Consider the following 18,312-nt stretch of genomic DNA (forward strand, 5'->3'; position numbering starts at 1 on the left):
GTGACTTTTAAGCCGTAATGGGGAATGGAAATGTTCCCTGCCCTTTTACTCCACAGTTTACATCCATGGATCGGCCCTCTTTTTATTCCGTATCCCTCCCTCCCTCATTTGCGCTCCAGCCTGCTCCCCTTTTCTAACGTCCACTTCCTACTTCGGTTGTGAAGTCGTCTCTCACGGCCAAGAGCCGGCCTTAGCATAGACATTGTCGAGCCTGGTTGGCAGTGAGTGTGAGCCTAGTGTGTGTGTGTGTGTGTGTGTGTGTGTGTGTGTGTGTGTGTGTGTGTGTGTGTGTGTGTGTGTGTGTGTGTGTGTGTGTGTGTGTGTGTGTGTGTGTGTGTGTGTGTGTGTGTGTGTGTGTGTGTGTGTGTGTGTGTGTGTGTGTGTGTGTGTGTGTGTGATGCTTTACATTGGGACACAGCGCGGCCAAATCAAATCTCACCATATCTTAAGAATAAGAAGTTGGTCTTTGAGCTTTTCTTGGTTGTGGTAAATTAGTGTCTTTGACTTTTAAAACTTTGCCTGGTTAGGTACACACACACACACACACACGCGCACACACACACGCACAAACTCACTCGGGTCAATAATGGCAGCTACAGCTTCCCGTGAGTTCCCCCGAGGCCTCATATGACTTCCTGCCATCCTACTTGTCTTTCCTCTGCCTTCCTGTCCAGAGACTGCTGAAGGAAGTATACCCACCATATGTATACACGTGTGTGTGTGTGTGTGTGCGTGTGTGTGTGTCGGTGCTAATGCAGATCGAGCCCCTCAGACTTAACATGATGCGAAGGCATTCCTGTGTAAATGCCACTTCACATGGGTGTGAAGAGGATGTCATTCTTTGGACCCCACTCATTTCCCATTTAGGTGGAGCTTCACATTCTTAATCAGCTGTCACAGGGACACGCCCCCTCACACCCACCCACTAACTCGCTAGGATTAGTTTCTCTTCAAATTTTTGTTTTAGTTTGTCTTTGTTGTGCTTTTCCTATTTAAATCAAATGCACACACCTCCACCTTTTGTACCCCGTCCATTCCACTTGCAGTAGACCTCTAAGCCAGTGGCCCCCAACATTCCCCGGGGGGGGGGGCAGAGTAGGTAGTATCAGACAGAGCGGCGTGGGGTGGGGTGCAGTCCCACGCTGTAGCGAGGAGTGGAAAATGTTAAACGTGAAAAAAACGTATGTGACACTTGGGAAATGTGTGAAGAGGGACTAGCGCATGTGATTGGGAGAGAATCTGGTCTTTTTTCAAAATCAAATATTTTTTCAGAAACTAAGGTAAAATGAAAAAAAGCAAGTTTATTTATTCTTTCTGTGTGTTTGGAGACACTAGTCTAAACAACAGAAGCAGCTATGTAGGTCTTTCCCACTCTGACTTCCCTCCCATGCGTCATTGGAACTCTGCCCTGTCACTTTCCACATGGTGTTGATAAGTGCAATAAACCTTCCACTTACATGCTTTATCATCCAACTTTCTTTTTGTCATACAAATTAGCTCATACACTTAAGGCTTTGCTGGCAAATGTGCTAAATGTCATCATCAAGAGCCCTTGGGGGGTTCTGTACATCATTTATTTCCTCCAAGTAAACTTCTCTTCATCTCTGAGTGATTACTGCTCTATGTTGAGATTTGGAAGATTTGCCCAGCATTTGGGGAATTTACGAGTTAAATGGGGGGGGGGGGGGGGGGGGGTGGTGTCTGTCAGTGTTTAGCCTAGCTAACTGGCAGCATGGGCCAATAGCTAGCCTGGCTCTCCTAACAACACCTCAAGTGGCAAGTCCTCAAAGATGAAGACAGTGCAGAGGTGCCTTTTAACTTGTTTTCTCTCTCGTCTCCTCTGGTTGAATAGAAGTCTATGAGAGAATTCTCTCTTGATTTATTCCCTCAGTAAACATGGTAAACGAGGGTTTATGGTATCAACCTCTAGTTTCAAGTTTTCTTCATTACAGCATGATGTCCATTTGGTTTAGTAATTGTATCCCATTTAGAGTCCAATTGCCCATAAAGCAGTATGATTTGTGGTGGGGGTACTTGCATGTTTGCACCCTGTTGCCCAGTCTTTAGGTTGGCCTTGTTTGGGACGTACTTATTGAATCTTTTCCAGTGTGTTTTCAGTTCATTGTAACATTCAGACTGTTTAAAAATGTCTTATTCAGCATTTGATTGCACTAAGCTCCGCCCTCCTGTGTCACTTATGTCTTCTGTATTTAAAGTGTGTTCTTTGCCACTAAAGTGAACCTTCTTCTTCAGTGTACAGGTACAAGGCAAAATTAGCTTTTGAATTGTTGCTAACAAAATGAATGGAAAGATGTGCGATGGCACAAAGGCAGCCCGGCAGTCTCAAAGAGAAATATCCATTGCTGCGGACATGGCAGTCAAAGCTCAAAACCGCAAGGCCCTTTTTAAATGAGTGACATTTTTCAATAGGCTGTGGGGGAAATGGGAAATAAGAGGTTGAGAATCCATAGGTATGCATGTCTTCCCCTCTCAGGCAGCAGGTGTTACAATATTAGTTTTGGGTTATGGTGGAATTTGCTGGCGAAGTCAACCGGGGAACATGGAGACAAGTAAAGTGGTTCTGTTTTGGAATATTGACCGATGGTCTACTTGCTTTTGTGGTTGTTGCCTTTCTGGGCCATGAGGAGAGGATGGTGATGCAGATGTAGTGTCGACGCAAGTTAAAAAACAAATGGAGAAATATCGCAGAATTCCAAAACTCCTCTTGTTAGCATCAAGTGACCATTCCTTTTCCCACCCAGCCGATGTCCTCCCCCTCAACTCCATTTCTCTGAATCAAATAGCACTTCAGCCTGGCAGGGACTACTGTAAATAAAACATGCAGTTCAGACAAATTGGCATTCCTTCCCTGTTTTCCCGGTTCTTGCTGCCTTACTCGACTTGGCCGATATCCTAATCCTACATCCTAATCTTATGATAAGGCCTTATGTAATCATATATCTATTTCTAAAAGGAATTCTTGAATAAGGCTTCATCGGGAGGCTTGCTGAGCTCAGCTACCATCTGGTTCGCGTCCAAGGGTGTATCACTCTCACTGGTGTCCCCGCCGGCTCCCAGTGTCTCCAGGATCGCCGTCCAGCCCAAAGCCCCAGGATGGAAGGGACGGAGATACGGGGCTGAGATGTTTAGCCGCCGCAGGGTGGCTAGTTTTCTGCTTGGCCCTCGAGAGCACACAGAGCCCTGAATAACGGCAGTATTCATGTGTCGTAGCAGGTAATCCAGACCCTGGATGATGAACTCCTGGTGTGAGTCACAATTCATTATTGGATCCAAGCTGCCCAGATGAAAACGTCTTTGACCAAAGACTCCAAAGCGTCTTTGTGGTTTCTATCTGTATTAGACCGCCTCGAAGTTCACACCCTTCAGATCCTTTCCTTATTTCTGCCAAAGCCGCACTAATGCTGCTGCTGGTTCTCCCACTGAATGAACTGTGTGAGCGATGATGTCATCCCTCGTAGTGTCAGATACTTGGAATGCGGGCCACCTCAACCTACCCCGTCCAGCTGAATGGATGAAAACAAACTTTGTTAACTCTTCTATGGGGCCCCACCTCTGGCGCTGGTAGCCATCTTCACATTGGGGGGCCCAGGAGGCCCTGCATGTGTGGCTGACGTCATGTTCATGAGATTAGCTTGAGCACAAAGCCTTTACGGCATCTCTTCCGCACCCCATATTTTTTGGTGCTCATCCATTTTCCTGAACTAAATGACGCTGTTTTCACTTTCCCTCTTTCACCTTCATCCATCCATCCATCCATCCAGCCTCCTCTCTATCCCAGATGTATCCTCATTTGCATTTCAAAAGGTGCAAGAGGCTCCTTGTACCAAGCTGAGGAATTGAGCAGAGCAGCAGGGTGAATATTCAAAGAGCCCTGTGTGGGCTGTACAGAACGGGAAGGTTGGACAATAAAGTGATCACTGCTCAAATGCTCTGCTCTGTGTTGGGATGACAAAACAATAGGGATTGAGGGATGTGCCATTTGTCCTCGTGTCATCCAGCGATGAATGCCAAATTGCCAAATTAGGTGAAATGGTGGTGGCGGAGAGCTCCGTTGCGTACAGCTGAACACCACAGCTGGAGGCACAGGTCGTATTCCAGGAGGCCCAAGACTGCACAGATCAGTCACGTTCTGCTGCTGTCAATCGAGAGGATTTCCAAAGGGAATCAGGGCCTCCGAAAGGACGCTTCCTCTCTGTAGCTTTAATCATTGACACGCTACACTTCAATCTGATCCTATTCATTGAATCGTTAGCGCATTGTTTTGAAAATGACTACTGTGTTAATAAAGACATAAACTTGTTGTTGCAGGATGAACTGGACCTGACGGACAAGAACAGGGAGGCCATGTTCGCGCTGCCCGATGAAAAGAAATGGCAGATCTACTGCAGCAAGAAGAAGGTGAGTGGCTCCCTGCCGTGCTCTACTCCACGTCCGCTCTACTCTATGGCTGCCCTGCAGTTGACATGCGGTTTGGAGCTGACCTGCCAACCACTGAATGCTATCGAGAGGCAGAATCCATCCTTATTCAGCCGTTTTTCAAGTTTAGATATTTTCCATCCGCGTAAATGTCGTACGTGCACACAACGACCCCTCCAGCCCCTCTATCTCCAAATCTCCCTCCCCCACGGTGGAGCAAGCAATGTTCTGTTTCAAAATTGTCAACATACCGTGGAAGCATAAGAACATTGTGGTCAGCCCTCTCTTTCACCTCTTTCCTCTTGCCAAAATGTCTCCTTTTCCCCTCATACCCTTCAGCCTGTCTCTCTGTCTCTCCACTCGCTTTGTGGTCAAATATCCAGCAGGAAATGACATTGTGTTCAGAGAGAAATTGGGTTTTCAGCTCCCCCCCCCGACCTCTCGCAATAGCAAATTAGTAAAAAAGTAAATAGTGATAAACCCTCCTCTGTCTCCTTGCTAATTTGTTTGTTGGCTGAGGTTTTTTGTGTTGGCAGCGGGGAAAGCATTGGACCCCTCCTTTCTCTTTCCATGGCATGCAGGCCATGATGTGATAGACTCTGACAACCCACACCCACACCCACACACAGTGTCTGTGTACACCTGCTTGTGCAAAAGTCTGTACTTGTATTCCAGCAAGTATTGAGTTACAAGGAAAAAGGCGAGTGGTGGAGCTGCGGTGTGTTTTAGAGGGATGTCAAGGCGAGGATGGAAGCTGGAGCACCACACCAGTTTACAATGAAATCCAATACAGGTCAAAAATAACACACAAGAAGGATGTAATATTTCTTTCTAATACGTTATGAAAACCCACTCGGTGTGCTGTTCCCTTTCAAATAAACGGCATAGTTTCAAAAGGGGATTGAATTGTTTGCCGAATATGCATTTTGCACATGTGAAGCCACCTAAAAGGCGCATGTTAAATAATACTCCACTGTCAGTTATTCATTATCTCTCTGGAGCAACTATAGATGTTTATGAAGACTCTGTGCTGTGGTTAGGGGGCAGTGAAAACCAACTTTTAGCACAAGCCAGAACATGTTGGAACCAAAATGGTTTGCAGGGCCAGAACCAAAGCAGGTTCAGAGGTGGGACATATTAATTGTTGCAGCCCCATCTCCCCCAGTCAGAAATCATTTCCTCCGTGAGGTTAAGGTGAATAAAACCAGCCACGTGGCCGGAGAGCAGAACCGCAGGCTAACAGCGCGTAGCGGAAGGCTGGGCTGGGGGGGGGAATAAACAAACCGCTCCTTCACGGATAGGAGCGGCCTGATGGAGAATGATCTGCATGTCTGAGTAACTGCTGCACACACAGGGAAAGACGCGGGTCTTTTGTACACACTTGATTTGGAATGGAGAGCAGAGGACAGCAGAACGTCACTTTCGGAGAAAAACACTGCTTCCCTTGAGCAACAACTCCCAGTTGTTGTGGTTCGGGGCCACAGAGGGCGCGACAACGTGACACCAAAGAGCCACCTGGAACACCAAGACATCTACATTGATAGTTGAATGTGCAATGTACCTTATTTTATGTTTATTATTGATTATAAGCTAAGAAAGTAGGTGTTGCTATTGAAAATAGGCCCGAGGACAAGTGAGACAGCATCAACAAGTTCACCTTCCTGCTGTCCCAGAAGAAGCCGAAAGAAGCTTAAGTTTGAGTTTGTTATTGAAGCACTGGCTGGTCGTGTCTAGCTAGCTCAGCTATCAGCCGGCGGTGATGTAAGGGAATTAGTGTAAACATGGTCTCTGTGTACCATGACTAACCCCAACGTCTAGTCCAGGCCTTCAAGCATTACATAAGCCAACAGTATCTGCACCGCTGATCGCAGCCACCCAGTCAGCCATGGCCACCGGTGTTGGATGTCTGTCTGTGTACGTGTGTGTGTACGTGTGTGTACGTGTGAGAATAAGAGCCCTTTCATTCTTGGTAAGCGTGAGAACGATGACGGGGCTACACATGGCATGAGTGAATCTAGTTGAGTGTGTGTGTTTGCGTGTGCTTTTTGTTTTATTCACGCCTGTTTTGGGTCCCCTCACCAAATAGCGCACAGTGTCCCCCTCTTTGGTGTTAGGTAAGGAACACAGTGTATAATCTAGTACCTCCTGATAATTGCTCAGTGCCCCTGGCTCACATTAGTAGTACTACACTGACACCCATGCTCACAAGATGGCTCTCTATCAGTGTCAAAACAGCACTAGCATCATCTACTGTCACACATTTGTCTCCATCAGCCTTGTAGCCCTTTCTATAGCAGCTTATGTCTTCAATTATTACCCACTGCCGCCTCATCCAAATCACTGGAACTAACGTGACCCCCCCCCCCCCCCCGCTTAATATTTCTGCCGGCGCATGTGCTGTTATGTTAGCTACGTGTAAGAGGCGGCGAGCGGGCACGCGATCTTCCAGAATTCAATATCCTGTCCATTTCCTGCCTCTGGAGGTGAGACTTTACATCCCGGCTTCCAGAGATAAATATTCCACACGGAGAGTTTGGCTCCCTGGAATGTTGGACCTTCCCCATGGCTGCTCCTACGGGACCATGTTGTGGTGTCAGCCGGAGCAGAGAGGAGGCAAAGTGTGCATATATGTGGTGTACTGTATACTGTCTGTGTGTAGAAGTCAGCGGCTTTACGACTTTGGGCGATGTGCGCTGCAGAGAGCACAGGGGAATTGTAAACTCACAACCGCGTAGAGACAGAAAATGTATAACATAAATAACATGAGGCTATTTAGTTGGCTTTTTAAAATAAGCTATATGGACCTGTTCTACTGGAAAAGTAACCTTAAATGACTTCTGTTGTGATCTGGCCCTAAATAGAAATATGTGACTTCATCTGCGCTTTCAACAGGTGCCTCTGCAAACGCAACAGGCTGCCAAACGCAGAGGGAAATATTCTTGAACCCTGGCTTTCGTCGAGTACTTGGCTCTTCGGAGGAGCAATATATCCCTCAACAGATGGTTGAAACAAAGAGGAACACCTTGTAGAAATAGTACCCAATACCCTACCGGGGATTTCTCTCTTTTTGGTGCTGCAAACTGGGTTGTAGACCATATCTAACGTCCTCAGAAGACAGGAATGTACAGTAGTGCAAGTGTCTCATTTCTGTAAGAGAATAACTGGTGTTGACCCTAAACTGGAATGTAAGTTGAGGGCCACAAGCAAAAGAGCGCCATGTTTACATGTACTTGCATACACACACACATACATACATATACAAAGTATAAATAGAGGGCTTTCACACAAATATTCAAACAAACTGTCCATCCACCCTCCATTCGTATCAAAGGCCTGGCCTGTGGAAAATGGCAGCACTTTACTCCGGCCCGTGCAACTGTCGCAGTAAGCGATGGCGCTGCACATGTTTTTTTTGTAATTGGGCTTAAGTTGTTAATCTCAGCATCAGGATCTGCCTGGCCTCACGTCCTGAGCACGTCAGCAGGGTGGTGGAAGCGGCGGCCAGCTTGAAAACACAAGCAGTACAGTGAGTTCTATTGTTTTAGCTTTTGAGCTTGAATGCTGCCAAGGCCCAGAGGTACATAGTGTAACCCAGAGCTAGGGTTAGGGGTCAGAGCTGCTCCACGGCCTACTTACCACATTCAGTGGATCTGCTGTTTCTGCAGCTCATTCTTAAAAAAGCAGCAGGTTTATTTCTGGTAATGATAAAGTAAGAGGGTTTTATGTCTGAGGACAGTTAAGGAAGTTTTGTACACTGCATGTAATTTGTTTTCAGCTGATCTGGAACCACTATAAAAGTCTGGAGGCAACCTTTTACCCATAAGGGGGATTGGGTGGCATAGATTTGAGATTTTCAATATCAAGATGGAACACAGGAAAGATTGAACTCTTGCTGCAGTATGATTGCTGATGAACATTTAGAATGTCAGGAGTGTCTATGATATTGCAGGAGCCCTCAAGTATTTGAAGGCGATGTACAGGAGTCTTAAGTTTGAAATGTCCAGCAGGGGGCGACTCCTCTGGTCCTGTAGAAGTCTATGAGAAAATGACTGGATTTCTTCCCTCAGTAAACTTTTCAACCATGTATGGTCTTAATCTCTAGCTTCAAGCATTAGTCAATACACTATGACGTTCATTCATTTAATTAGCGTCCATTTGGAGTCGAATCATGAAGCAGGGTATGATTTAGGGCGGGGCTACCTTGTGATTGACATGTCACAGCCACAGAGTAGTCTGGATGTGGGAGTCATCTGTTTTTAATGACACAGTCGGTTTTAACTTCTTGAAAGTTTATTTTAACTTTTTGATGGACTCAAATATTAGCTTTCTCCCTCTCGTGTCACTTCTGGTGGTGAAACCCAAGATTGCAAAAGCCGAAATGGCCAAAGACTAGGCTTCAGACCATAGGTTACGTCAGAGGAACTTCGTTTATACAGTCTATGGTTAGACCACATTTAAAAAAATATGCATTTAAATAAAGAAGCTCCTCTTAATTTTTGGATCAAGTGAAATTGATGACATATGTCAAGTTTCTAAATGTGGTGAAGAACTCTTCTCTTATCTTACAAAATGTTTCTTTAATGCGGGATCCTGTGCCTTTCCAACTCTAGCTGATGTGCACAGTAATAAAAACAACGACCATGCGCACAAGAGCTCTTAGCCCTGGCTAAACCAAACCAGATGTGAGCACGCAACATGGTCTCTTTCTTCCCCGTGCCTTGGGTTTGCTCGTGGCCTCTTGCTCCTTCGGATGGGCCAGGACAAATAGAGCTATTTGAAAACTATTGTGGAGTGCACTTTGTTTCTTCTTTCTCCATGTAATAAAAGACAAAGGAATACTATAATGTATATATGTGTATATATATATATATACTGTATATATGCACATATTGTGGATTGTCTGATCTATTCAGTCCTCTCACGGATGCCGCATGCAGCAAGGTAGAAAGTGAAGGATGAAATTGTGGTGAAGAAACCAGACCCATAGTCAAACTGCTGCCCTGCTTCGTTCATCACAGCTGCTCAAGTTTACTCTACACACACACACACACACACACGTTGACAGTAGTTGCTGGATTACTTATTCCAACTTTTCAGTATATACGCTATCTAGGACTCTGCGATAAACAGTGGTGCTGTGACTCTTTCTTGTTGAGAAATTCGGATCATTGGAGTAAATCTACAAATAGCTTAGTCTCAATATGAGTGAAAGGCGACTAAGACGGTTGGTCAAGGACAGTCCTAATATCATGGACGGAGTCTCTATCGAGGGGCCCTTCACACCTGATGGCGGCACTACAGGCAAAGCGTTTTGTTGGATGTTATAGATGACATAACCATGACCATTAAAGGAGCGCTTCATTAATCCCTCATTCCTACACTCTGCTGTTGTCATACATGACAGCGAATGTCACACTCAAGGTTAAGAGTTGGACTAAGTAGGATTTTAGCACAGATCCCAAACCAGCTAATGTTTGGTTTTAGGCAGGATTACAAATGTTACCTTATCATTCTACATTGTTGCATTAATGAAACCATATGAATATAATAATAATAATAAGTCTTTGTGTTCCCCCACAGGAGCAAGAGGACCCCAACAAGCTGGCCACCAGCTGGCCCGACTACTACATTGACCGCATCAACTCCATGGCTGCTGTAAGTCAAACGTCAAACAAAATCCTAAAACAACCATATTTATAGCAAATAGCCTCCACAGCTCAATCTCCCCAACGACGATGTCATTCACCGACTGAGCACATGACCATTGCTCCCGAGAGGTCACTGTTCACTCAGTCATTCACTCTCTTGGCTCCCTCTTTATCGCCTCTCTGCCGCTTGCTGGTTCATTTTGCATGACCACATTCTTCCATGTGCCCCCCCCCCCCTCTTCTCCGGCATTCACACACACTGTGATGACAAACAGGCCGCTTAGACACTCAACAGTTCAGTCGGTGAAGACTGTAAAAAAACAACTGCCATTTTGTGACTTATTGGATCTATAAGGCCTCTGACCGTGACTACCTATTTGGCCACAAGCTGTTTTGAAGTTGAATGGAATGAGGTACTTATTGTCATTGCATTACCTACAGTAGATGGAGAATGGATAAAAAGACGGGAGCATCCCCATGGGAGCAAAGTAATGTCCTGTTTGGGTCAGCAAATCATATAACACAACACCTACAAAAAGGTGTATGATGTGTAACACGAATATTCTTTGGTTGTTCGTGACATCGTTCAATCAAAACCAAGCAAAGTTACACCGTAACCATAAGAAACCCCAGTGAACAGCGAGGAACATTTCTACTGAAAGAAAGCCTGGATGATTACTTCAGTACTTTGTCACAAACATTGGCTGTTTAGCTATCTCAAAGCAAGGTGACCCGGCAAAGACCCAAAATATAGCATCTGTTTTTAGGTACCTTAAATGCAACGTGCTGCTGCCTCATGCACAGCAGCACGTTACCCTGCTCCCATACAATTTGTTTGGCCAAACTGCTGACCGCCATCTACTACACCAACAATAGAAAAATACCTCATATGCTTCAAAAAAGCCAAACTATGCCTTTTAAGGATGGCATAAGATAATTAAGAAGGAATTTGATCGACCAGCAATTCATCCGGCAGACAGTGTTCTACCTTTCATGTCAGTCATCATTACCTCGTAGCGCCAAAAAGAAATGGCATCGAGAATCTGCTCATTCTGAATGGTACCTAAAGGGTATCTAGCTATGTGTTGAAGTTTGGAGCACTAGTTACACTGTCATATTCTTAGAGGCCCAGACAGCACGCACACGCACAGTATGTTAAGTATAGTCGAGAGAAAGCGCTGATTTGTGAGCCAGGGATTTAGAAATCCACCACTGCTGCCTCTGCTATTTGGCCAGACATGCTGCTTTCCTATTTTTACCAAATATACTGCAAATATACCGTTAATCTTCCATCTCTCTCCACTAGACAGCATCCTGACACGTGGGTGTTTTAACCATAAACTAGCGAGTGAGACCATTAACTCATGTTTGCGGTGTTTACTGAGGTAATAAATTCAGTAAGGAGGAGTTCTTTTTGCAACCAGAGGAGTCGCCCCCTGCTGGACATGAACTCATTACACGTTGGCTTCACTTTTCCGACTGGGTGGGTTGCAACTCGACTTATACCTATTCTGCTCCACTCTAGTTGGCGGAGCTTCATAGTGAGGGTCTGTTAGTCACGTTTAAAATGGCCAACCCTATTTTATCATTTGTAAAACTAGTAGCAAAGCTTCTGTTTTGGGCGTCTATTTGCAGTTTACCAGCTGCATTTCTCAGCAGTGACTTTTAAAAGTTGTGATTGCTAACAAACCCTTACTGTAAATACTACTCAACTTTCCGATCACATCATCCCATCCACATTCCCGCTGTTTGTTGTTGGCCACAAAGGAACAATAGGATAATAAGGCTTGGTTTCAACCTGCATGTTGTTAGACTAATTGGGTCTAATGCCTCAAGCATTTGCATGACTATTTAAAACAATGTTTGTGTCCATTTATATTGAACAATTACTTTCTTTTTTTTACTTTGCGCACCATTGACCCACATGTTCCTAATTAAGGTTTTGATGAGCTGCACTCATCACTCACTCGTTAACAAATCACCGACGGCTAGCTTGCAGGCATAGTTCTGGCTCTAAGGATTAATAATAAGGATTTGGGGAAATACCTTCTGCTGGTTATCAAATGGTTTTAATGGTATCCTTATGTGCATGTTTGGCCACAATTTCCAATGCGCTTACAAATAGCAGATGTAGGAAGGAGGCGCTTGGAGAGACTCATTGACACGGTGAACTGGTTTGCAGCGCGACCAGATCATCGGCACTTCCTATTCAATATGAACACATCCAGAGAAAACGGGAGCCAGAGCCTTTACTTCTTGGCACAGGGGTCCGTGAACCATCTGGACTTAGAGGCTACATTGACACGATGGATGTTTTGACTGCACTGTTTCTAGATTAAACAGACGGGCCGAAGCTGAGGCAGTCACGAGGTCCCGCTCCAGTTAACTGTGGACGGACTGCTGATCCAAAGCGTCCTGTCTTGCTGTGAAATATTTGTAACTTTGACCTTTTACGCCTTACCTTTTAAGGGGTTTACAGGTTCGAAAAGCCAATATTTAGTTTGCAGGCAAGTTAACGGGGCAGTCCCTGTGACTAGCTTACTCCACTGCTGAAGCGCAGCACTTGGCGGGGAGGCAGGGAAGGAGGTTGGAGGCTAAACAGAAGCCCTGTGGGCCTGACTAATGGGAGCACAGCAGCTCTTTGATGTTGCTGAAGGAAGCCTTGAAGTGATGCAGAAATGAATGAACACTACTGCCGTCCCAAGCGTTTAATAACATGTTTTCTAATGATTTGCTTGATTAGTGCTGCTTGCCTGCACATGTTGTATAGTTTCATGCAGTGCTTCATAAGAGATGACACCGCAAAGACTGGCTACTAATTAAGCTTTGATTACCTTTTAATGCTGGGATTAATCCAAGCAAAACCCTTTCTTTTGTAAAGGCAACGTGTTTTAATGGCTGCCAAATTGGGATCAACACGTTGGCCCAGTAGGAACATGTTCTGCATACTGAGTGGCCTTATAATATAATCAGTTACTTGGTACGATAAAGAAGAAAGAAAATCATAATGTCCAGTTAGGACAGACACAACTTGTTGTCTAGTCTTCACACTAAGTTTTATTTCTCTGTGTATGTGTAGATGCAGACGCTGTTTGCCTTTGACGAGGAGGAAATGGAAATGAGAAACAAGGTGGTGGAGGATCTGAAGACAGCGCTTCGGACTCAGCCGATGAGGTAAGTGAATCTCTTGCATATTTCTCTACCACGGCCCGCATAGAGCTCTACATCCACTGCTTCTATGTCATGTTCATGCGTTCCTGCAGTTAGATTTTCAAGCTAATGCTGCACAAAAATCTTTATTATTTTTTAACAAATCTGCCCCTTTTTAATAGTCATTAGCTGCTGTTCAGTCTCCCATCACCCTAAAGAAGTATTCAAGGTCACAGGACAGCCCCCGAGCACAATGGGCCTCCCTCTCCCCGTCTGCAGCTCCTTTAAAGCCGCCCATCAAGCTGTGCAAGTTGTTTGATGCAGTGGTCTGGACCAAAGCGGGGGTGTTGAGTTTTATATTTATAGATTTATTTATGGACCTTATGTGCCAGAGAAAGAGTCTGGGTCATGTCTGGGTCGTGTGTGTGTGTGTGTGTGTGTTTCTCTTTTAAAATATTAATTTGCATCTGTTTCTTGTGATAATTGTCACAGTTATTTGATCCTTGAACTGATCTTGGATTGGATGAGTTTATACAGCCTCTTAATTACATCCCAGAGCTGTACGTCTTCATCAGGTTAACAAATATCATTATCAACATTTGATTAGTTTAGCAGGAGAAATAGCTTCCTGTGTATCCATGTGGTATTTTAACGTAACCCTTTTATAAGCCCCTTATGGTGGCAAGTAAAGAGTTTTCTTATTGCAACGGTCAACTAATGGGCCATGAGGCTCTCCTTTGGCCGGCGATTTCAACTAACGGCCACATGAGTGCCGGAATACGCAGATGTATGTTTGACATCAAACAGCAAGGTCAATTACATGGCACAACTGCTTTTTATTGGTGAAAAACATTAACGTAAAAATTACTATTCAATCTAGTTGGTTCCAAATGGAGACTAATAAATAAACTTGGAACTGACTATCACAGCCATTTTTTATCTAGAAAGAACATTAGAATATGTGTATTTTATGGCACGAGGAGGCTGCTTGGCTTTGCTGCTTTGTGTGTCTCTCTGGCTCGTTTTCTCCGTGCATCGTGTTCAAGTGAACCTAACGACTCAATCTCCAGCGTCCAGTTATCCACCTGCACACCCCCAGCTGTTCGGAGTGAGTTATTGCTCATTAGCCAGCCGATGTGACGTGGGGAGCAGGTGTGTCCCACAGATTATGGCCGTTCGGGGGGGGAACAGGCTGGGCGGTGTTATAGTGTCCCGCTTTGTGGCTCCCTAATATGTGTCATTATGCGTCCCTGTGTGTACACCGTATGTCTGGAGTAGACTATAGCAGGTGAGCTAGCTGCAGCCTACGTTTCAGAATAAACTACTATGCAGCTTACATTTACGACCTGTCCATCATTTCGTCCTGTTCTGTTACATCTTAATACAACACATCATTCACATCTTGCATGTGATGTCAATAACCAGGTTGTAGACTGTATTTAGATGATATACTTTAGTATATATTGTAATATGTGGCCAGGCCAATGAACAACTGTAATGTTATTTTGACGGAGATTTAATTCTGCATGGTATACGTAATTTTTCTGGTCTTAAAAAAGATGTCCTTGTAGCCCGGCTCAAGGCTGCAAAATAAAGGGAGAAAAGTAGAATAGCAGAGAGAAGCATGTTCAGATGGAAGGTCTTTTGTATCTGGCAGTGGCCCATTCCTCCAGAAACCGTCTGAGATACTGGTGGAAGGGAGTGGTCTTCAGTGTGTAGCGGGGTGAAAGCTCCACATTCACACCTGTTTGCCTCTTTGTGTCTTTTATGTATATGGCCCACAGTCAAAAGGTTGGGCCACCTTTTAATTCTCCATGCCTTTTGAATGGCTGACTGAAATGGCCGCTTGGCCCCCTTCCCTGTGGCATCTCATGGTGGTGAAGAGGTCCCCTCCGCATGCACCACGGGGCCACGGCACAGCAGCAGCACATTGGTCATCATGCCTCTCACTCACATCGAAATGAAAAGGTTTGCTTCATGCACTCTGTTCTGCATTCACTAGTATGTGGAATCGGATATTAATTGGCAGAAAATATCTTTTAAAGCTGAAATATTATCTTCATCATGTCATCCTGTGCTGGAGGCCCCCAATTGAAAGCTTGAAGTTTAAGTCCCCTCTCATGGCGCCGCTTTGGGTCACAGCAGGCCGCTGGTTTCAGTGGAAAGTCCGATAGGACACATATGATTGGAATGATAAGTCTTATAAATAGCTGCTGTATTACTGTCCTCTGCAGATCATGTAAGTGTGACTATTTGAGACACTTTGTATTTTCTCCATTTAAATGATACCAAACAAGCTTCCTTTGTATCGGGTTGCATGGGTTACTCATCCAGAGTCCCCTGCAGTGGGTGGTGGTCGGCAGGTAGAAGCACAGATATTAGAGCTAAGCTTTGTGCCATTGTGGAAGGGGGGCAGCAGCAAAACTATTTTAGACACTTGAATAAATCAAAAGCAGTTTAAGTGAATGCTATATTTAGAATATTTTCACCGAGCTCTTCTGCTGTGACACAACCGATTCCAGCAAGGAACAGAAGCTGTCGTACCGGTCTGTTCTCCCTTCAGAAGCCAGCCAGCCACTTCATTAATAATTAAGTCATTTCCCCTCCCAGAACTAGTGACTTTGGTCTATTGAAGGGTTGGATTCTTCTAGAACAGCTCGACTCAAACCCAGTGAGACAAGCAGTTAGTTCCAGTTCTTAGACCAATGTAATTACCCAGATATGAATGTGATTCTTTCTAAACAGCCAAACAACTGCAACATTTCTAAATTGGCCCATTGTCACGCGTGAATTAGCAGCGTATCTCGTTGGGTTCCTGCAGTTGTTGCTTTGTTTACCAGCTGTCTAATGGAGCTCCAAGCATCACTGTGTGTGTGTGTGTGTGTGTGTGTGTGTGTGTGGATCTTAACTCTAGCATGCAGTCTGGTGTGTGTCTCAATTTGTCCTCCAGATATTTCCGACCTGTTCATTTATTGCACATCTGCGCTGATGTTTCTGTCCGTGCCGAGGAGCATGAACATCTTTGTGTCTTTAAGCTACAACGCTCCTCAATCTCTGTCATTTCTGTGATGAAATGTCTATACGCTTTTGTTGTGACGAGGGTAAATGTAATTTGTTACTTTCACTGATCGTGACTGTCTGGTTATTTTCTATATTTTAGCGTCTCATTAAATAAAGAGACTTTGTGTTACACGTCTCTGAGTTACACACACGTAGGCTGTAGATTTAACAATAAACAACTCCATAGGAGCCCTTTCCTTCCTGCCATGACATATTACACACAGATGTGCACCTTGGCTTCTACTTTTTATTGGTGTGTGTGTGTGCGTGTGTGTGTGTGTGTGTGTGTTGCCCTTTCTCTGGCCCTTCGTGTTACCACCTCCATACGCTGGGCCTCTCATTGAGTCTAAATCTATTTGAGTGAGAGCTGCGATACCATGTGACCTGTCCTTCAAGCTCCACAGTAACCTCAGTCAGATGGTTTGAAGCGGCACCTTTTGAAGAACCAACGCACACTTCCACTGTGGCCCCTTTTTATAGTAGAACAAGATATATGTGTGTGCCCTTGTGTGAGGTGAGTGGGTGTTAATGTTAAATGTCTAGGCTTGGGTGTGTAAGTGTGCGCCTGTATGTGTTTGTAAAGGTGCAGCATTTTGATACATGTTCCTGTCTTTCATTTGACCTTATGGTACCTTTGACCGCCCCCTTGACTCGACACACACTGTCAATTTCGTTGAGTCCCGTCACATTCCACGTTCTAAGCGTTGCTGTTGAGCTGCTCCTGAGCTCATATCCAATGCAGCAGTTGTTGAGCCGTCTCCTTGAACCCAGCTTTGGCTCTTTCTTTTGTTTCAAGTATGCAGCGGTTGTTCCGCAAAATAAAAAAGGGAAAAATGTCCCCACTCGAGTGCATGTCAGCGGAGAGGGTTTGGGAACCTTTGATGCAAGTGCTGTATGCAGCGAAGATGAAAGATGGAGAGAGAGTAGTCTCTGCGTTCTGGGGGGGGGGGGAGGAATGATGTGCATGTATGCATATATCCTGCTACTACTTCACCTAACATGTACATGCACAGGGTTGTGGTGGTGTGTTCATGCGTTTCTGGCACACAATCAGAATCACAATGTGTGCGTGCGCGCTTGGGGGGTGTGTGTGTGTGTGTGTGTGTGTGTGTGTGTGTGCGTGTGTCACACCGTGCTGCGTCTGAATCAAGTCGTACCCGACGGCGTGGATGTGTTTGTCGGCTTGGTGTCAAGTGGAGGCCGAGGGCTGAAACGAGAGGCCCGTTGTCTGCAGAAAGCTCGTGTGTTCTCAGGTTGTCTGAGCGCACACATCATGTGTGCTGGAAACGGACTGATTGTGAGTATGGGGTAATAGTTGGATGATTTAAATAGTTCTTTAGTCTGCTCTTTGCCAATGCAGCGGTGGAAAGGGGGCGATGGAGCTCCTGACATCAAAACAATGTGTCCAATGAGTAGCAACAACTCTTCTGCTAGCTGTCCTCCGTCCCTCTTCTCCCACCGTCCCCTGTCCACTGCCTCCCTCGCTCCCAACACAAGCCTCCGTTTGTCTGAAGCACATCAGGAATGTGACTCGTGGGACGGTCGTTTAGGAGCCACGGTGCATCCCTCCGTGTTTACATGCTGCTAATGAGGACTTGTTTCGTTAGCAGACCGGAGGACGTGGTCTTGTGGCGGTGTGAGCTATGAATATGTTTTTCTGGTTTGGCAGCACTTCAAAAGGAGCCCTCACACCTATTCTTCCCTCTAAGCCGAAGTCCTCCTCATGGGAGATGAGTGGCTCAGGAGTGCCTTTGTCATCATGGTTAAAAAGATTGTGCGATACAAAAAGAAGGTGGGAGGTTTGACGGATGGCCCATTGAGGGAACATTCAGGATATCCACTTGGGTTTCGTGAGCCTGCATGTGAAATAGGTAGGGGGGCAACCTCACCCAGGCAGCCTGGGTTGTCTTATTTTCACAGTTTGCAGGTTGCTAGAAACCCAGCTGGGTCAGTTTAGGATAGTGTAGGCCAAACTTCTATTGGGTCTCCTCCCTGCCATCAAAGGTGACGATTCATC

At 45.3% G+C, this 18,312-nt stretch overlaps 1 protein-coding gene across 8 annotated transcripts in view; it reads left to right on the top strand.

Moving 5' to 3' along the window:
* The window catches only part of daam2 (dishevelled associated activator of morphogenesis 2), a 67,222-nt gene that overhangs the window by 31,043 nt on the left and 17,867 nt on the right, over nucleotides 1–18,312 (top strand). For all 8 annotated transcript variants that reach the window (XM_062557150.1, XM_037485931.2, XM_037485934.2 and 5 more), the window contains exons 3-5: nucleotides 4,330–4,419; nucleotides 10,018–10,092; nucleotides 13,165–13,259. In XM_062557150.1, the coding sequence (XP_062413134.1) occupies nucleotides 4,330–4,419; nucleotides 10,018–10,092; nucleotides 13,165–13,259 (260 nt within the window). The remainder of the gene's footprint in view (nucleotides 1–4,329; nucleotides 4,420–10,017; nucleotides 10,093–13,164; nucleotides 13,260–18,312) is intronic.

The sequence above is a fragment of the Pungitius pungitius genome, chromosome 14 (genome assembly GCF_949316345.1).
Source record: "Pungitius pungitius chromosome 14, fPunPun2.1, whole genome shotgun sequence".
NCBI classification, from domain to species: domain Eukaryota; kingdom Metazoa; phylum Chordata; class Actinopteri; order Perciformes; family Gasterosteidae; genus Pungitius; species Pungitius pungitius.